The sequence below is a fragment of the Chlorocebus sabaeus genome, chromosome 21 (assembly GCF_047675955.1).
Source record: "Chlorocebus sabaeus isolate Y175 chromosome 21, mChlSab1.0.hap1, whole genome shotgun sequence".
Classification (NCBI taxonomy): Eukaryota; Metazoa; Chordata; class Mammalia; order Primates; family Cercopithecidae; genus Chlorocebus; species Chlorocebus sabaeus.
In genome coordinates, this window is record NC_132924.1 from 11821625 (window position 1) to 11843399 (window position 21775).

At 34.6% G+C, this 21775-nt stretch overlaps 1 protein-coding gene across 4 annotated transcripts in view; it reads left to right on the top strand.

Moving 5' to 3' along the window:
* The window catches only part of ZPBP (zona pellucida binding protein), a 157389-nt gene that overhangs the window by 59886 nt on the left and 75728 nt on the right, over positions 1-21775 (top strand). For all 4 annotated transcript variants that reach the window (XM_007981344.3, XM_073008850.1, XM_073008853.1 and 1 more), the window contains 2 exons: positions 7438-7656; positions 20427-20503. In XM_007981344.3, the coding sequence (XP_007979535.1) occupies positions 7438-7656; positions 20427-20503 (296 nt within the window). The remainder of the gene's footprint in view (positions 1-7437; positions 7657-20426; positions 20504-21775) is intronic.

Sequence of the window (21775 nt, forward strand, 5' to 3'; positions counted from 1 at the left end):
AGGGTATTATCATCTATGGGACTAAGATTGTATATGCAGTTTGTTGTTGACCAAAACGTAATTATACAGCACACGACTGTATATTGTAGCAACTCTGAGGTGAAGTTGCTGGGTAAAGCCTCTGATGTATGTCCTTGAAAGATGCAGCTTGGGTGTACCCACAGCAGTTTTGGCAGGGCCGTCTCTGACTGTCTCTTTTCTGAAACATACTCACTCAGGTGATCTATTGCTTTCAACAGTGCCCTAGGAAATAAATTGCCCTACTGATCCAGTTAAATTTAGGTTTCTTGAAGTATTAGTTCTTTAGGTCAGTGTTTGAGATATGTTCTGATCCCAGTATTGCTTCTCCCAGGTGACTCCTGTGTTCCTGTCTGGCCAAGTTGTAGTTTAGCTTATAACTCCAGTGAATCTGTGAATCTCATCTTAGTTGAGCTTGTCTACACTTACATGCAAGTGAAACCAGTTCCTTCGAGATTCAGAGCTTTCTGTTCTGCAGCCTGATTCTCTTCCTTGGGGAAATTCTCTGAGCGATAGCGCTGAAGCTGAGGCTGGGGACAGTGGTGTGCTTCTTTCTGGGTGACACCCTGCTTTAGGAGCTGAGCACTTGATGTAGGGGTAGCAGGAGCCCTAGGTATCATCAGCTTACAGTCCTGATGTGGAACCCTTACACCACGAATTGGGGTAAGGGTGATGGAGGACTCAGTATTCTCAGTATTCCTCTACCTGATTTAGAGCCTCTGTCTCAGGAGTTGGGACTAGGTGGAAGAAGGTAGCCATCACCTCTCAGCCAGATTCACCTGGAACTTAATAAATTCAGCAACACGGAGCTGGGGGTAGATGAGAAATGCTGACATCCTTCCTTTCCTGGGAGATAGTCTATTAACTGAAAACTGGGTGGGGAAAGAACCCTGTGTTAGGCTGTAGAAATCTGGAATGGAGTGTCTCTCTCTCCCTCTCCTTGAGCTGAGGGAAGGGAGAAAGGGAGCAGGTCTTGGTTCATATGCTTTCTTCAAATACTGTTTGATATGGTTTGGTTGTATTCCCACCTAAATCTCATATTTAATTGTACTCCCCAATGTTGGGGGGAGGACCTGTTGGGAGGTGATTAGATCATGGGGGCAGATTTCCTCCTTGTGCTTGTGGTAGTGAGTTCTCATGAGATCTGGTTGTTTGAAAGTGTGTAGCACTTCTCCCTTCACTCCCTCTTTCTCTCCTGCTCCATCATGGTAAGATCTGCTTGCTTCCCCTTCACCTTCAATCATGATTGCAAGTTTCCTGAGGCTTCCTGTACAGCCTTCAGAACTGTGAGTTAGTTAAACCTCTTTTCTTAATAAATTACCCAGTCTTAAGTAGTTCTTTATAGCAGTGTGAGAATGGACTGTTACACTATTTTTACGGACATTTGATAGACTTCTTTGAATAAATGTTTATTTTTTCTATGCCCTTAGGACAATTTCCAAAGACTGTTTAATGGTTGTTTTTAAAAAAGAATTTATAGCAGCTTTGTTGGAGTTTGCAGAGCTCCTCCAGCCATCTAGTCAGAAGTCTGTCTCCTACAGTTATTTTTTTTAGTAGTAGTCATTACTTTATTCAGTTTATTTCTTCTTGCACACATTATAATAATTCATATTATGAATAATAAGTTATTTTCTCCTAGAAATAGTTTTAATCCAACTCTCCAAATTCATTGACATGAAGATATTTATAGTGTTTTATGTCATCATTTGTTTTTTCTTTATATATTAAATTTTACAGCTTTTTTCTGTTGTTTAATTGGTACATTATTTGATGGTTTTTCTTATGTATCATGGATTTTACTGTCCTTCTACCTGAATTATAATTTTTTAAATATTTCTCAGGGATTAATTCCTTCTTTGATTTTTCTTGTTCTCTTTCCCTAACTTGCTTTCTTGTGTTAACCTTGTTCTTTATGTAGGCTCTTGAGTTGTACAGTTAGCTCATTTATTTTCTTTTTTTTTTTTTGGGTAAATCTAGTTAAGACTATAAATTTACTTTTTATTACTATAATTGCATCCCACAATTACTGATATGTTTATCATCATTTCTAAATATTTAGTCATATCTACTATGATTTCTTTTATAGTCATTTGTTATTTAGTATTTTATTTGTTTAAAAATGTTTGAGGGATTTTTGTTGTTGATTTTTATTTTGATTTTTTTTGTGTGTCAGAGAGTGTGGTTTACATATTATAATATTGAAGTTTTGGATTTTGTTGACTTCTTTCAAAGCCCCCTTTTGACTATTTTTATTTCTGGAATGCTAATTAAACATATTTATTGGCCAGGCATGGTGGCTCATGCCCGTAATCCCAGCACTTTCAGAGGCTGAGGAGGGCAGATCACAAGGTCAGGAGTTCAAGACCAGCCTGGCCAATATGATGAAACCCCGTCTCTACTAAAAAAAAAAATGTAGCCAGCTCAGTGGCAGGCGCCTGTATTCCCAGCTACTCGGGAGGCTTAGGCAGGAGAATCACTTGAACCCGGGAGGTAGAGGTTGCAGTGAGCCGAGATCAAGCCACTGCACTCCATCCTGGGTGACGGAGCAAGACTCCGTCTCAAACAAACAAATGAATATATTTATTAGGATTTCTTAACTTATCTTTCAAAACCTTTAGCTTGTCTTTCATATACCAGAATCTTTAAATGTGGTGTATTTTAGGTGCTCTCATGCAATTTACCAAATGTTTCCTCAGGTATGTTATGTCTGCCATTTAGCTTATCTGTTTCACTTAAGTTATTTATTTTTTAACTTTGGTGATTTTTTTCTTTTTATTTCAATGACTATATTTTCATTCTCCAATATATTAGATCTTGCATTTTTATAATCCTCACTTGTTTTTGGTCTTATTCACCTGTTTTTGTTTTATAATTTCCTGTTCTTAATTTATTCCTTTCTTTAACATTTTGAGGATTTACATTTTTACATTTTATTAAATTTTAATAATGTACATATACTTCTTTGTATCCTTACCACCAATAAAATAGGTTTTATTGCTCTTTTATCTATATAGTGGGTGTAAAAAAACTGTATCACTTATAATTTGCATTTTCCTTAATACTGTTATCTTTGAGCATCTATTTATATATGTTCATTTTCCCATATAAGATTTTCTGTTTATATATTTTGCCTGTTTTCCTATTTTTGTGCTCTTGTCAGTTTCTAACAGTACTTTGACTATAGATCAGTGGTTCTCAAATTATGGTCTGTGAAACTCTGGGAGTCCCTGAGACACTTTCAAGGGATCAGTAAGGTGAAAACTAATTTAGTAATTATACTAAGTTTTTATTTGCTATTTCTACTGTGTTGATATTTGCACTTATGGTGGGTAAATTACTGTCACCTATTTAGTAGAAAGCAAGGCAGTGGCCTTGAACTGTACTGGCAATTGAATAACTTCTTAGTTGAGACACTGCTGAAAACAAAAGCCAGGTTAACAAGGAAGAAAGTGGCAGAAGTTTATGCATGTGCTGTACCTATCATGCTGGAGAGGCCTCAATTCAAAAGTATCTCCTATTGGTACCTTAGGGGCCTTGCTTACATAATATTTTAACAAAGAGTCATAAATCCAATTTAGTGACAAAACAAAGGAGAGAGCAATTCCAGTCTTCTAAAAGGTTAGAAAATGTGGGATGATAGTAAAATCTGTTCCCAGATTCCTTTGGTGCCTGCTGGTGCTTTCTCTGGACAGATTAGCAAGTGTTATCTCCAGTAAGGAAGGATTGGTGTCCTGCCATTGGGAAAATGGAGGCTAAGGCCTGAATGGTCCCCTCCATTTTCAGTGTCTTTAACCTTACAACCCTCAATATTTGGGAGAGAAATACTTTGTTTTTCTTCAGTCCCCCTTTTACAGCTTTAGTTTTAGAAAGTTTTACATATTAAAGTCCAAGTTGGTAGCTTTGGGGAGATTTGGGTTAGAGGTTCTAATCTGGCAAAGGGGGAGAAATAGATTGAAACAAGTAGAAAGCAACAAATTGGGTTCCATGTCTTACTAAATGAGTCTCTTCGTCCTGAGAATAATTAGCTTAGTTGAACAGATGAGCCTGATTTCAGGAGGTGGTGTTATAGGTGAATTTTTTTCAAATTCAGTCTTTATATGGTATAGGCACACTGGTATTTAGTTGGAAGCATTTTTATGGAAAACACAGAAAAACAAAAGTTAATATCTGGAGCAGTCTGCAAACTAGTCTTTGAGTTTGGAGGGCAGTCAGCTGAGAATATTTTAGATTTTGACTCAAAACGTTTCAGTTGGGATGGACAGGGAGTGGCAATTTGATAGATTTTCCCAGATTGTCGTTTGAATCAGGGGTTCCACTGAACTTTCTGTACATACATAAGTTGTTGTAGTGATTTCTCCAAAGTTTATATCAGGTTGTCTAGCATTAACTTGCAGGACTTTAGGAAAAGCAGTTTTGAAGTCTAGGGATTTAGAGTCAGATGAGTGAGTGGGAGAAATATTGGAAATTTTAGTCTGGAGAGTCATAGTCAGATATTAAAAATTCAAGACTCAGCCTAGATAATTTTTTAAAAACCCTCAAAAGCAAATGGACAAAGCTAGAATCTAATAACGAGCACACTATAGTTTTTAAATTTTTCTTGAAACATAATTTTTCTCTCTCTGGTCACCTATTTCTACCAAAGATCACGGTGAGTCCAGTTTGTTGTAAAATAAGTTTTAGCCTCATTGTAGTTGGCTTGATTAGTTATATAAACTCTAGCAAGGCCAGGTGCAGTGGCTTACACCTGTAATCCCAGCACTTTATGAGGCCGAGGGAGGTGGATCACTTGAAGTCAGGAGTTCGAGACCAGACTAGCCAACATGGTGAAACCCCATCTCTACTAAAAATACAAAAATTAGCTGGGCATGGTGATGCATGCCTGTAATCCCAGCTACTTGGGCAGCTGAGGTGGGAGTATCGCTTGAACTTGGGAGGCAGAGGCTGCAGTAAGCAGAGATTGTGCTGCTGCACCCTAGCCTGGGCGACAGAGCGAAACTCCGTTTCTAAATAAATAAATAAATAAACTGTAGAAAAAATAATGATCGACCTTATTATAGGCTCTTTTAAAGTTGGTTTTGCTGGAACTTGTCATAAGGAAAAGACTTAAAATACTCTCCAGGTTAGGAAGTCAAGCCATGGACTCACCCTCAGATTTTACCTATAGTACTTGAGTGAATTCTTTTCTTGAAGTCCCCAAAGTATTTAGAGTATTCTGCACCTCTCAGAAACTGATATTTTTTTACTTACCACAAGGCTAGTAACCCTGTAAAGGAACCATGTAGACAGCGTACTTGGCCAGTTTTTCCAAGGGATTAATTGGATCCTAGTTAACCTTTAGTTCCTTAAAGCAGCCTGGTCACACCTGAAAATGTGACATCCCAATCAAAGCCTTTGTAATATGTGTTTTTAACTGTGTCTTATTATGAAAGGAAACACATTCTTATTAATGTTATGCAAATAACTATATTGTCATAAAATAAAAATATTTATGGTTAGTTTCTCAATTCAGAAGAAATCAGAGAGAAAGGTAAATGTTTTGATTTTGCTTACAAAAATGTACTTTACCCAATTCCTGCAAACTATAAGTAGCTTAAAAAAAAAAAAAAAGCTTTCTCGACTCTGGAAAAAGAAACAAAAAATAATCAGCAATGTTTTCAACAAAAAGTCATTAAAAATCATTTTAGTCCTGCATCAGTTCAGTCCCACATAATTCTTTTTCTGCTTGATGTTTGATTAGCAATTTTATGAGTCCAGTTTTTAAAATGAGAGTTATTCAAATTCTTAACCAGTCTAATTGTGTTATCTCAGTGATGTCGGAAAACTGTACTTAAGTGTATTTAAAGTCTATTCCATGAATCTTCTTGAAGACACTTTAGGATTTGCAGAGAGCTTTTGAAGAAAAAACAAAAGCAACAGAATAAAGCAGTAACACATCCAGAATGTTTATTAGGGACCAGTTTTGCAGGCACTTTTGCCTAGCAACTCCAACAATCTCAGACTCCCAGAAGGCAGAAAGATGTTCAGTGCATCAGGTGCTTAAGAAGACAGTTTTATTGTGAAGAAAAGGATTCCTGTCTTGTGGAGGAAAGTGTTTACCAGCCAAGGGCTAATCCTGCAAGCAGCCTCCCACCTGCAACATTAACTCTTTTATGCACATAAGCTGATCCTGAATTGTTGCTGGTTTATGTGTGCTTCTGCTGGATGCTCAGAAGAGTATACTTTTGATACAGTGTTTCAGAGCATTTGGGGGATATTTTGACTTAAATTCAGACTTAGTTCTATTTCAGGAAATACCTTCATATGGGTCAGATTTCTGGAGAGAAAAAGTTTTCTTTCTCTGTCCCCAGTCATACTGTGACTCACTACAGTTTCCAGCTCTGACCCTTCAGGTTCAGTTATTCTATGTGATATTTGTATATATTACATATCTTTGATATTATAAGTCATGATATATGTATGTATACATGATAAATGTGTACCTATGCTGATGGATGAATCCGTACAAAAAGCATGTTAGAATTCCTGTTCAGAAATGAAACCTATAGAGGTTTCCTTAGCAATTAGAAGCTGTCTGGTCTCTACTCCGAATACAAAGATGGACGGTAGCTAACTATGTGTACTTAATTTTAGCTTAAATGTGTAGGTAGGAAAGTAAACAATGGCTGGGTGCAGTTCAGTGTGTGCAGGAAGCTTTTCTGAGCATAATCCAGGAACAGGCAGGGAAGTCTCCCTTGTTTGACAGAAGTAGCAACAGAGCGCCCTGTTTTGGAAGATGAACTTTTCTGACTTTTGGTATTGTAGTGAATTTCTTTTCATTTTTATTTTTCTTGTGTCATTTTAGTGAGAATTTGGGATGGGTAAAATATATGTGTGTGTGTGTGTGTGTGTGTGTGTGTGTGTTCTCAGTTCCAGCTGTTGTACTCAACTCAATAAAACTAATTGTGTATCTATTAGAAACATATATTTTTGAATATTGTTCATAATTGTATGAATTTAATTTCTTCCAAGATAAATATTGAAACTTAGAGAAGTGTTATACCTGAGTTTGAGCAGCATAGTGTTGAGGTTAATAGAATATGCTCTGGAACCAGGCTCCGTAAGTTAGAATCTTAGTTTTGAAAGCATAGGCATTGGACATGTGACATAATCCCTGCCTCCCTCAATTTCTTTATGACAGATAGAAAATCTTAATGATGCTGAGAGATTCAAATGAGTCACTATTTGTAAAGTGTCTATCATAGTGTTTGGTACTTAGATAAGTGTTGGTACAAGATAAGTGTTGGTGAACTAAAAATAAATATAATTGTATCTAAAAACATGTACCAAGAATTTATACCAAGTAATCATATTTCTTAGTTACAATATGTTTGAATTATTTAAGTAACCATTTTTTTGTCTTTCTCTTCTAATTTTTTACAGCTTATCGTGAGCCTCATTATTATTATCAGTTCACAGCTCGATATCATGCAGCTCCCTGCAATAGTATTTATAATATTTCTTTTCAGAAGAAACTTATTCAGATTTTAAGCAAACTGCTTCTTGACCTTTCATGTGAAATTTCCTTACTTAAGTCTGAATGCCATCATGTTAAAATGCAAAGAGCTGGTTTGCAAAATGAATTGTTCTTTACATTTTCAGGTAAGTCTATACAATTCATTAGAAAAGCAAATGGAGAACACATAACTAAGAGTTAAAAAATGTTGTTAATTACTCACAGCATTTTTACGATACAAACACTATACATCCGAATATATTTTGTTCTCTACTTTGACTTAGTGCTATTAACCCCTCAAATAGAATTCTACTGATTCATGTACTAATGAAAAGTTTGCTCTCTCAATAACACTGTTATGATAATTTACTGTAGAGTGGAATTTAGTGTAAGAAAAGTCATGCTATTTAGGTTTAATGATTTAATTTATAAAATCATCTAATTATAAGATGGGTTAATATCATAGACCAGAGGAACCATTCAGCTTAGTATGCTTTTCTTAATAATGTGGAGTAGAGGCCCAGTATTTTCTGGAAAACAAAGAATTGGACTTTATACTTACACCTTTATATTTATCTTTGTATTTATAATGGTTTATGAATGACCACTTAGGAATACCCACCCATGTGTTTTTAAGAGGTCCCAGTGACAGTAGGGCACCCCTCCCCTTTCATCACAAATGTTATTGCTTGCTAGTTTCCTTCCTCCTTTTTTAGTGTTTTTTTTTTTTTTTTTTTTTTTTTTTTTTAAATCATTATTTATCTGCTATCAGAGTTGGATTGTATTTAACCATTTCCCCAACTTTCCCTTCTGTTTCTTTTTTGGCCATCTAGGATTGAAGTTTTAGAAACACAGTTGAGAGGAATGAAGTTTTAAGGGGAAAAAACAAGAGAAGTTCAGCCTCATTTTCTGTCTTTTATCTTCCTTACTTTTCTCCTGTCTTCCCTTTTCTTCTCCTCTCTTTCCTTCTCCTCAGCCCTCCCCTCCCCTTGCTACTCCTTTTCCCTTCCCTGCCCTCCCCCTCTCTCTCCTCTTCTCCAGAAATACATTGAGAGTTTTTCTCCATTCCCTGGGTCTGTCTAATAGGTAGATCAGTTCTTAGAAAACCTGAAAGTGTGGCTCTCTTCAGGTTCAGCACTTTGGGAGGCTGAGGCAGGTGGATCACTTGAGGTCAGGAGTTTGGGACCAGCCTGGCCAACACGGGGAAACCTGCCTCTACTAAAAATACAAAAATTAGCCGGGCATGGTGGCGTGGGCCTGTAGTCTCAGTGACTTGGGAGGCTGAGGCAGGAGAATCACTTGAACCCAGGAAGCTGAGGTTGCAGTAAGCCGAGATCATGCCACTGCACTGCAGCCTGGCTGACAGAGTGAGACTGTTTAGAGAAAAAAAAAAGCTGAAAGTGTACTGGAACTCATAAAAGAGATGATATCCAATAGAAATGAAGCATTATGGGACTTGATTTGCATTTCTCCAAAGGCAAATGTTGTTGAGCATCTTTTCATGTGCTTATCGGTCAGTTGTGTATCTTCTTTGGAGAAATGTTTATTCAAGTCCTTTGCTCAATTTAAAATTGGGTTGTGTGTCTTTTTGGTGTTGTTGTAAGAGTTCTTTATATATTCTGAATACTGTATTCTTATTAATATGTGATATGCAAATATTTCTTCCATTTTATGGGTTGTTTTCTCACTTTCTTAATAATGTCCTTTGATACCCAATTGATTTTAATTTTGAATGATGTCCAATTTACCTGTTTTTTCCTTGTGTTTCTTGTACTTTGGGTGGTGTTTCTAAGAATATGTTGCCAAATCTGAGGTCATCAAGATTTACTCCTTCTGTAGTTTTAGCTATTACACTTCAGTCTAAGATTCATTTTGAGCTAATTGTGTATATAGTATGAGGTATGGGTTCAGCCTTATACTTCATATTTTGCATGTGGCTATCTGGTTGCCCAAGAACATTTGTTGGAAGAGACCATTTTTTTCCACATTGAATCATCTTGGCACCCTTGTTGAAAGTCAGTTAACCATAAATATATGGGCTTATCTCTGGACTCTCAATTCTATTGCGTTGTTCTGTATTTCTGTTCTTATGTCAGTATACCATTTTGATTACTGTTTGATTTGTGGCACTTTGGAAATTGAGAAGTGAGAGTCCTCCAATTTTGTTCTTCCTTTTTAACACTGTTTTGGTAATTTGAGATTGTTTTGAATTCCATATGATTTTTAGCATCTCCTTCTCCATTTCTGACAAAAATCACCATTGGAGTTTTGATAGGGATTCCATTGGATCTGGACATAGCTTTGGATATTATTGCCACCTTAACAATATTAAGTCTTTTAATCTGTGAACACAGGTAGCTTTGCATTTATTTAGAACTTGTTTAATTTCTTTCAGTAGCATTTTACAGTTTTCAGTGTGTAAGTATAGTGCTGTAACTCTTGACACATATATTTCTAAGTATTTTATTATTACTGATGCTATTATAAGTAGAATTTTCTTAATTCCCTTTGTACTTTGTTCATTGCTAGTGTATAGAAATACACTAGGTTTTTAAAAAAATGGATTCTGCATCCTTGGTTGAATTCCATTGTTAGCTCTAATAGTGTTTTTGGTTTTGTTTTGTTTTTGTGAAATCTTTAGTAGTTTTTGTGTAGAAGATCATGTTGTCTGTGGATAGCAATAGTTTTACTTCTCCCTTTCCACCCTAGATACATTTTACACCATTTTCTTGCAAAATTGCTCTTGCTTGAACTTCTAGCACAATGTTTAGTAGAAGTGGCAAAATTGGCATCTTTGTCTTATTCTTGATCTTAGGAGGAAAGCTTTCAGTCTTTCACTGTTGAGTATGATATTTGCTGTGGGTTTATAATGAAAGGATTTTGTATTTTGTTAAATACTACTTTTGTATGAAATGAGATTATCATGTGTTTTTTTAATTTTCACCCTGCCTTTTATTAATGCAGTGTACTCTATTTTTATTGTTATATTTTCAACAACCTTTGCATTCCTGGATTATACCCTACTTGGTCATGCTGTATTCTTTACCATACTACTGGAATTGGTTTGCTATTTTTTTATTAAGAATTTTGCATTCATAATGGATATTGGCCTGTAATCATATAATTTTCTGGCATTGGTGTCAGGGTAATGCTAGCTTCATGATATGAGTTAGGAAATGTTACCTCCTCTTCTATCCTTTTGGAAGAGAGTGAGATGAATTTTATTTAATTCTTCTTTAACTGATAGAATTCATTACTGAAGCTTTTGGATTCTGGGTTTTTCTTTGTTGGCAGGTTTTTGATTACTGAATCAAACTCCTTACTTAGTTATAGACCTGTTCATATTTTCTGTTTATTCTTGAGTCAATTTTGGTAGTTTGTGTGTTTCTAGCAATTTATTTCATTAGGTTACCTGATTTATTGGCCTACAGTGGTTTATAGTGTTCTCTTGTTATCCTTTTTATTTCTGAAAGGTAGGTTGTAATGTCTCTACTTTGATTTCTCTATGTGAATGTTTGTCAATTTTATTGCATTTTTTCCAAAAACCATTTTTTTCTTTATTGCTTTTTCTCTTCTCTAGTTTATATATTTTCTACTCTTTATTATTTCCTTCTTTGTGCTAGCTCTGAGTTTAATTCATTCTTCTTTTTCTAGTTTCTTAAGGTGTGACATTAAGTAATTGATTTGAAATCTTTCTTCTTGTTAAGTATAGGTGTTTACACCCATACATTTCCTTCTGAGTACTGCTTTAACTGCAACCCATACTTTTTGGTAAGTTGTAGTTTCATTTTCATTCATTTGCAAGTATTTTCTAACTTCCCTTATACTTTTTTTTGACCTGTTTGTTGTTTAGAAGTATGGTGTTCGCTTTCCACATGTTCGTATACATTCTAGATGTCCTTCTGTTAAGGCTTTCTGGTTTCTTTCTTTTGTGGGATAGAAGTCTAGTCCAAATGACCACCAGAATGGCTAAATAGTAGAAAGAAGAGATTTATTGTGACATCAACTTGCAGTTTGGGAAGATAGGATCTTTGGTGTGGACTGAAGGCACTCTCTCTTCCAAAGGGAAAGGGTCTGTATTAACAATAGGGTCTTATATATTCAGCTTGTTTTGGGTAAAGCTATACATATTTATGAGGGGGTTGAACACATGTACAATGGGTAGACATGTATGTAACTTACGTTCCATGTTCACTTTGGGGTGGGTTTTAGCATTAAAACGAGGTAGAATTTGGCTCTGTCTATTGAAAGGCTGACTATAAAACACAAAGAATTTGTGCAGTCTCTATTAGCTTGCTGAAACTGGCTTAAGGCCTACAGTTGCCTTTCAGGAAGGAGTACTTGTAAGGCAGATTCTCTGTCCAGTCAGAATTTTAGTGGTCTTGGTTGTAAATCAGAGTTAGGAAGGGAGTCTGGCAATTTGTCTGATAGCTCCTGTTAAAGAGTTTAGCAAGGTGTGTTTGCGTGCGTGTGTGTGTGTGTGTGTGTGTGTGTGTGTGTGTGTTTTGTAGCCATAGAAATTTAGGGAATTGACATGCCAGCTGAGCCCTGAACCTTTAGCTCATAGCTAATTTTTGTTTCCTTAACCTTGGGGTCCATCTTAGTTGATAAAGGGGCATCTATTTTTGTTTCTCAGATTACAGGAGCTACTTTATATCATTTTCATCTACTTATACTTACTTACTGCGACTCTTTTGTGGTTATACATATGGTCTACCTGCAGGAATGTTTCATATGTACTTGTGAAGTATGTGTATTTTCCTGTTGTTGGGTGGAGGGTTCTGTGTATATTGTATAGATCTAGTGTTGTTCAAGTACTCTATCTGCTTATTGATCTTCTGCCTAACTTTTATATTCATTTTTGAAGGTGCGGTATTGATGTGTTCCACTATTATTATCTGCTTTTCCCTTCTGTTCTGTCAGTTTTTGCTTCATATAATTTGGGACTCTGTTGTTAGAGGCCTATATACTTAAAAATGTTATATGTTCTTTAATACATTGGCCCTTTTATCAAAATATAGTGCACTTCTTTGCATCTTGTAACAATTTTTGACTTAAAGTTTATTTTTTCTGATGTTTGTATATAGATCTGTTTATATTTTTTGTTTCTTCTTGAGTTTTGATAGTAGTGTGTTTCCAGCAATTTGTCTATTTTATCTAGATTTGATGACTATTTGCACAAAGTATCTTTTTTCATCCATTTACTTTTAATCCGTGTTTTTTTTGTTTTTGCACCTAAAGTTAATCTTTTGTAGACAATAGTTAGATCCTGCATTTTTATCCATTATGTCCACTTCTGTCTTTTAATTGGTGCCTTTAAATTAAGCCACTTACATTTAAAATTATTACTGATAAGGGAGGACTTACTTTTGCCTTTTTGCTACACATTTTCTATATTGTGTGGGTTTTTTTAAACATTAATTGACTATTTTTAGAGCAGTTTTTACTTTACAGAAAAGTTGAGCAAAGTATAGACACACACATTTTTACATGCATATTTGTATGTAAAAAGTCATTAACAAACCCAAGGTCACTTTGATTTTCTTCTTTGTTTCCAGCTTTCCAATTTTGTGTATTTTACAGATATCTCTGTGATTATATTATGAAGTTAATTTTGGTTTAAGGTTTAAGTCTAGATTTATTTGCATGTGGATATCCAGTTGGTCAAGCATCATTTTTTAAATGACTATATTTTCTCTCTTGAATTGCTGTCTTTTCCTTTGTGAATGATCAACTGAGTATATTAACGAGTATATTTCTGAGATTTATGTTCACTTATGTTGGTCTCTGTCTGTTCTTTCATCAGTACTATACCGTCTTGACTTCTGTAGTTTTATAGTAAGTCCTGAAGTTGGGTAATGTCAGTCCTCTGTATTTCTTGCCTTTAATAATGTGTTGGCTGTTCTAGGTCTTTTGCCTTTTCACGTAAATTTTAGAAGCTGTTTGTAGATAAGCACAAAATATTTTACTGATATTTTGAGTGTCATTGAGTTTAAAGTATATATCAAATTGGCAAGAACTGACACTGTAACAATAGTGGATCTTCCTATCTATGAACATGGAATATCTTTTTATTTACTTAGATCTTTGATTTTTTATCAGAGTTTTACAGTTTTCCTCATATAGATGTTGTACTTACTTTGTTATATATTTCATTTTTGTTAGTGTAGTGGCATTGCATTGTTTTCAAATTACAGTTGTTTATTACAAGTACATAGGAAAGCAATTGACTTTTTAAAACAATTTTTAATTGATAAATTTAAGATGTACATGTTTATATACACACATATGTACACATTAAAATAATTACTGCAAGTCAAGCAAACTAGCATATCTATTATCTCACATCATTATCTTTCTTTCCGTCTCCAACCCATGGTAAGAGCATGTAAAATGACTCTTCTTGCAAGTTTTTAGCATATAATACAGTATTATTAACTAGAGTCCTCATGTGGTACATCAGAACATCAGATCTCTAGATTTATTCATCCTTCTTAACTACAACTTTGTTCACTTTGATTCACATCTCATTACAACGACCCCTGCCCTGCCCCTGGGTAATCACCGTTCTACTTCCTGATTTTATATATTTAGTGTTTTTTTTTTTTTCTTAAAGTGAGATCATTCTGTATTTTTCTTTCTGAGTCTATATTATTTCACTTAACATATGTCCTTTAGGTTCATCTGTATTGTTGCAAATGGCAGGATCTCCTTTTTTAAGGCTGAATAATATTCCTCTGTGTGTGTGTGTGTGTGTGTGTGTGTGTGTGTATAATGCATTTATTTATTTATATTTATCCAGTCATCCATCATTGAACACTTAGGTTATTTCCATATCTTGGCTGTTATGAATAATGCTGCAGTGAACATGGGAGCACAGATATATGTATGAGGTTGTGGTTTCATTTCTTTTGGATGTGTAGTCAGAAGAGGTATTGCTTGGTCAAATAATACCTAATTTCTTTAGTAACCTCTATACTGTTTTCCACAATTGTTGTACCAATGTACATTCCTACTAACAGTATACAAGGGTTCTAATTTCTCCACACCCTCACCAGTACATTATCTCTCATCATTTTGACAGTAGCCATCCTGACAGGCATGAGATGATATCCCATTGTGGTTTTCATTTGCGTTTCCCTGATTATTGGTGATGTTAAGCATTTTTTCCTTTTTTTCTTCTTCTCCTTCTGGCATTATCATTTTGTATATTATACAACTTATGTTATTATTCCACAGTTCTTGGATATTCTTTTCTCTTTTTTTTTTAAATTTTTTTTTGAGAAATTTCTACTGATGTGTTTTCAAGCTTCAGTCTATTTGATTCTTTCCTCCAGCCCACTGATGAGCACATCAAAGGCATTCTTCATTTTGGTTAAAGTGATTTTGATATCTAGCATTTCCTTGTGATTCTTAGAGTTTCCATCTTTCTCACTACATTATCCATTCTGTTCTTGCATCTTGTCCCATTTTTTCCATTAGAACTCTTAGCATATTATTCATAGTTATTTTACATTTCTGTACCATAATTCCCAAATCTCTGCCATATCTGAGTTTGGTTTTGATGGTTGCTCTGTTTCTTGAAACTGTGTTTGACTTTTAGTATGTTTTCCATTTGTGTGTGTGTATGTTTGTGTGTGTGTGTGTAAAGCTGACCAGTATGCACCAGGTAGTAAGAAATTAGTTAAATAATTCTTTTAGTGTGTGATAGTTCTGTTTATCTGGCTAGGATTTGGGCTTTGTTTACTGTTTATTGTAGTACTAGAGGCTACATTTTTTTTATCCTCTTGTTTTTGTCTTTCCTATGGTCTTTGGGTAATATGGAGACTTTTTCTTGAGTAAGACTTGAAATGCTTTCCATTATAATACCATGGCATTATACGGAACTCTGTAAATATAGTGGTAATATATGCATGTATGGGGGGTAAGCATCCTGTAAGTCTGTGATTTGCTCTGTTTTTTCAGAGAGCCTGTGTCCTTTGCCTGAGACCTTCACAAGCGCTTCTCTTTCTCACTTTACACTGAGAAGGCTAGAGAGGGTTTGAATTTGGTATTTCCCTTCCCCCAGGTCATTGAGGCTCTGGTAAAAATGAAACTTTGTTAAGCTATTTCTCTTGAGGCAGGGTTTCCAAAATACTAGTTTTACTTCAGATGCTCTTGTCGTACTTTGGTTTGGTTTACTTCCAACTGGTTACTTTTCTCCTTCCCTTTGCCAGAAGCACAAGGAGATTTTCCTCCAGTCTTAACCCTGAGAACGTGTTGGGTTTCCTAGACATAAAGCTCATGAAAGTTTGGAAGCCCTCCCCTGCCGCCCAAGAATGCTCCCCATTGCAGTTTTAATGGTGGAGCTTGTCCACCGTGAACTTCTTAGCAATTATAATTTAAATTATCCTGGTAATGGCTCCCATAGCAGGCTTCTGCTCCTGGTAAGTTGTGATTCTCTGTGTACACCTATCTGCCTCTACATTTTTGGAAGCTGCAGTTTTCCCAGTAACCTCAATTTTCTGATGGGTCTAAGAAAAGTTGCAGATTTTTTTGTTATTGTTGATACAGGCCTGACAACTGACAAGTTCCTTAGATGTCAAATAGAAACCAGAAATTGTCTCATATCTTTTTTTGTTTGATTATCCCTGTTACTACCTTCTTTTGTATTTAGTTATTTATAGAGTACCATTTAAATTTCCTTTTCATTTCATTTTATTAATATATTTTAGTTATTTTCTTGGTGGCTAACCCGAGAACTGCAATTAGAATTTCAAACTCATAAGAAGCTAGTTTGAATTGATTCCAGCTTAGTTATAATAGTATTCCAAAACTCTGCTCCTGTGAAGGTCCCTCCTTCTCTATGTTGTCCCTAATTACATCACTGTATATTGTGTATCTACTAACATAGATTTGTAATTATTGTTTTATTCATTTGTCATTATTATCATATAAAAAGATGAGTGAAAAAAGAATAGTGACTTTTATATTTATCTATATTTACCTTTTATGTTTACCCAGATATACTCCTATGTAGTTACTTTTGCCAATATTCTTTTTTTTGTGTGTAGTAACAAGTTACTATCTATTCTTCATCAGCTGTTCATTTTTGGAAGATCTTAGATTCTCCTCCACTTTTGAAAGCTTGTTTTGCCAGATACAGGATTCTTGGTTGAGTGTTTTTCTTTCAGTTATTTAAATATATCATCCCACTGCCGTCTGTCCTTTGTAGTTTTTCATGAAAATCTGATGTTCATCTTATTGTGGACACCTAGTATGCGACAAGTTACTTCTTTCTTGCTGCTTTTAAGATTCTCTGTCTTTTATTTTTAAAAAAATGGTTGCCCATTTATTATAAATGATATTACAGAAAATACAGATATACTGCCAGATGGAAAAGATGCACAGGGCAAGGCATGTGGGAAGGGGCCTGGAGCTTACATGCCCCCTTTGGGCATGCCACCACCCAGTATCTGTGCATGTTCAGCAATCTAGAAGCTCCTGTCTTTGATTTTTGAAAGTTTCATTATAATTTGTCTCAGTGTGGGATTCCTTGTATTTACCCTATGTGGATTCTATATATCTGGTATGTGTTTTATAAAATTTGGGGAATTTTGGCCATTATTTCTTCAAATACTCTTTTTGCCACTTTCTCATTTTTCTCTCCTTCTGCGACTCCCATCATGTATATGGTGGTACACTTGACATTGTTACACAGATGTCTTAGGTTCTCTTCACTTAAATTTTTTTTTCTTTCTTCTCTGACTGGATAATTTCAGTGAACTATCTTCAGGTTCACTAATTCTTTTGCTTGCTCAAATCTGTCATTGAAAATGTTTAGTGAATTCCTCATTTCAATTGTTACAATTTTCTGCTCCATAATTTTTATTAGATTTTGTTCTGTAACTTATTTTGCTTTATTGATATTCTCTATTTGTGAAGGCATCATTTTCCTTATTTTCTTTGGTTCTTTGTTCATGATTTTCTTTAGCTCTTTGAGCATATTTAAGATAGCTGATTTAGAGTTTTTGTCTAGCAAGTCCAATGTCTGTTTCCTCAGGGACAATTTCTATTATATTTTGTTCTCTGTGAATAGGCCATACATTCTTGTCTCTTTATATAACTTCTATTTTTTTTTTGAAAACTTTACATTTTAAAATATTTTAATGGATACTTTTGAAATCAGATCCTTCTGCCTGTTCAGCATGTTTGGTTGTTGCTTGTGTGGATTGTAGTTGTTTGTCTTATAATTTTCTGCATCTTTTGTCATATCCTCTGAAGTCTGTCTTCCATTTACTTGAAATTTTGTTACATATTTAACCTTTGAATTCTTTTTAACCTTTGTGGTCAGCTACTAACTTAACAGATATTTTCTTAAATTCTGTGTTGAAGTCATCATTTGTTGACTTTGCATTCACCTGGTTGTTGTAAACATTTGATCATTTTCTGGAGTTCTGACAAAAGTTGATTCTGGCCATTTTTGTTCTTTTTTTTTTTCATGTTTCTTTGGAAAGAGGTGGCCAGCAGTTTTCCTCTCTACTATTTTCACTGGAGTCATTGCTATCTTCTTTATTTTTTAATCTCATAGAAAAGTTATCTTACAAAAAGCTAGGTGATTGTATACAGGATGAAGTTAGTCAGTTAGCCTAAAGAGGGGATATGCAAGAAGCTCAGGAAGAGATAGCTGATGCAGACAACATGAGTGTCATGTGGTTTACCTGATATGGTGGGGATGGATGTAGTGTCTCTTGTCTGTTAACACCATTAATACTGGATTGGGCTGAAACAGTCTCCAAGATGTTTGTTACTTTAGCAATCTTTTATGTATACTGATTCTGAAAAGATAGATAAGAAAATACCTTGTATTTCTGTTGATTCTATGTTATGGTTTCTGACAGTTTTGCATTAGTTTCATGAATAGTAGATCTTAATGAATTTTTAAAATTGCCTTAAACTTTTATAAGGATTCAAAAGTAAGAAAATTTTACATCATCATGATGATTCAATCTCGTAATCATGTTATGATGCATTGGTAGACTCAGGTCTGCCACCTTCTGAATTACTTTGTGGACAATCCATTCAAAAGCTGTACCTTAGGTGTATAATATTTAAAAGACCTGGCTACAGTTTACTAGTGCTTTTCATAACTCTATGTATGTTTCTTTTCTTTTCTTTTCTTTTCTTTTCTTTTCTTTTCTTTTCTTTTCTTTTGAGACAGAGTCTCACTCTGTTGCCAAGGCTGGAGTGCATGGGCATGATCTCAGCTCACTGCAACCTCCGCCTCCCGGGTTCAAGCGATAAAATTTAGAGATTTAACTTTTCTCGGGCCTAGATTTAGATAACTTCATTTTAAAAGGACTTAAGGTAAAAATAGAATATAAATAAAACCTTTTCTCCCCCAAGTCTGTGACCCTAGTTGGACCTCTGTCTGAAATTAACTGATCTAATTTTATAAAATCACTAGGTTGAATTTTGTTGTCTGTAATATTGTATAGTACCTCATAATATCAATTCAGATGGCAAGAGTGAAGTTTCACACCATGTATGGGTTTAAGAATTTGAAAGAAATATGTTGAAACAACAAAATAAAGATTTCCCATTATTCTGAGAATATACTCCACGTATATTCATACTTTTATGATCAATTTTATGATCTTCATATCAACAGTTGTCCATCAGACATATTTTACATGGCATATTAGGTAAATGTTGGTAATGCAGAGTAAGGATCCCTCTTCAAGATTATATTATGGAAAAACAATATGCATATAATAATAGTACAACTTATGTAAATACTGTAGAAGAGTTACCAAGTGTTTTATGGGTTCTGAGGAAGTGAAGATGTTATTAAGGAGATGAACAATTAAGGAGGCCCGTGAAAAATTATTGGTGTTTTGAAAGAATTCTGTGGAAAATGAACAACTTAAAGTCATGTACACAGGCATCATAGAGCAATATTTGGAGTAGAATAGCGAATGGATAGCATACAAGTAGAGTTATGGGAAAAACAAAATTGTCAAGATCAGTAGTAAATAAATTATAGAGATTTTGGTTGCTGGATTGAAGTATTTGTTTTTAAATATATCCTCATAACTGGAAAGGGTGACAAAAATCACATTATTCAGCCCCTTGTTTTATAAATTAGAGTAGAAGCCTCAAATGTTATTTTACATTATACCTATGTTTATTAGTAGACCGCCTATAGAACTCAGGCTAGAAATCAGATTTCTTTCAATGTATTTTTTAAGTCTTGTAGTATAATAGGAACATTTCTCAGATGATCTTGCAGAGATAGTACTCATTTCTACATTGCTAAATTCAATGGGATTTTGTTGATTTTGTTCACTTATGTATCCCAAGCCCCTAGAGTAATTCCTGGCACACAGTAGGCTCCTGGCAATTAGTTATTAAATAAATGAATGTGTGTCTGAATATAAATATTCATCATTTTAGTTACCATGGCCGCTACTAAAATCCAACCTCATTTCTCTTTCCAGTCTTGTGATCAGAGTTTATCCTACCTCTATCATTTTGCAGCTAAAGATTAAGAATTGAGATAAATGACACACAGTATATTATATAGAGTTCAATACAATATTGAATGAATGCACATAAATGTATACATACATATACATATGTATGTTATTAAAATTGAAATAAATATGTTGCTCAGATTTTACAAAATCAACAGCCCAACATTATCAGGAAAGTTAATTAATTCTTAAGTTCACTGAAGAAATAAGGTTGTCCTGATTTATAGAAAGCAAATTGTTGACTTAGTTTTTTGCTAAAAAGAGTCATTTAGCACTAGGAAAATTGCTTAATATTTTAATGGAAGAGAAATATTAGAATATCATTTCATTTTTCAAAAGCCAATTTAAATATTGTAACAGAATACATTATACCCATGATAAAATATAATGTATTTTCTCAGTTTCATCTCTAGACACTGAAAAAGGACCCAAGCCATGTACAGACCATAATTGTGAACCTTCCAAAAGACTATTTAAGGTATGTTATGTGAGGCTGGTAAAAGGAAAAAATAAGTTAAATGAACATGCCCCATGTGTAAGTAAGCATCCTAGCTATTTATAAATACATTGACTCCCCACAATTAAGGATTTCAACAATAAAAATAAAACTTTACCCACTAATAAAAGATAAGACGTTAATAGAATTTATCTTTATAAAATACTTTCAAATTTAGCCTTTTGTAATGGGTTATATGAAGAATAATGGTTTTTCTATTTGTTTTGCCTTATTTGCTATTGCTAATTAATTTATAACTATTATTCAGATAAAATACTGTCCATATTACCGTTGTCCATCATAAATAACAAGCAAATTTGAACCATCTTTATAATCTATTTTCATATTGCTTTGCCCTATACCCAGCATCCTGTATCCATGCTTAGGATGAAAATGATGCTATATCATCTAGAAGCAATTTAAATTAGTTGTTTTTTACATTATACTTAACATATTGTTCATGTTCAATAAATTTGTGACAATATTTTCCTATGCCTAATTATAATTTACTGACCATAAACACATTGTAAACAGTAATATTTTTAAATGTTTGGCATATATAATTATTTACATTATAATGGTTGTAAAGTGTTTCTACTAAAGGTATAAGTATTGTACACAGATCGATATCCATTATTTTTACCTAGTGAAATTGACAAGGGGATTATTTCTTAATCTGTACTCAGTAAGCCTCCTAAAATACGGTTTAAGTCAGGCATTCCTAACTCCTTGGCTACAGACTGATACCAATCCATGGCCTGTTAGGAACTGGGCCGTACAACAGGAGGTGAGTGGCAGGCTAGAGAGAAGCTTCACTGTGTTTACAGTCCCCCATCCGCATCGCTTGTATTACCACCTGAGATCTGCCTCCTCCTGTCAGATCAGATGAAGCACAGCATTAGATTCTTATGGGAGTGCAAACCCTGTTGTGAACTGTGCATGTGAGGGATCTAGACTGTGTATTCCTTATGAGAATCTAATGCCTGATGATCTGTCACTGTCTCCTGTCAGCCCCAGATGGGACCTTCTAGTTGTAGGAAAACAAGCTCAGAGCTTTCACTGATTTTACATTATGGTAAGTTGTATAATTATTTCATGATTTATTACAATGTAATGATATAAATAAAGTGCACAATAAATGCAATGCACTTGAGTCACCCTGAAACCATCCCCCGCCTTCCCAGTCTGTGGAAAAATTGTCTTTCATGAAACTGGTCCCTGCTGCCATAAAAGGGTGGGAACTGTTCGTCTAAG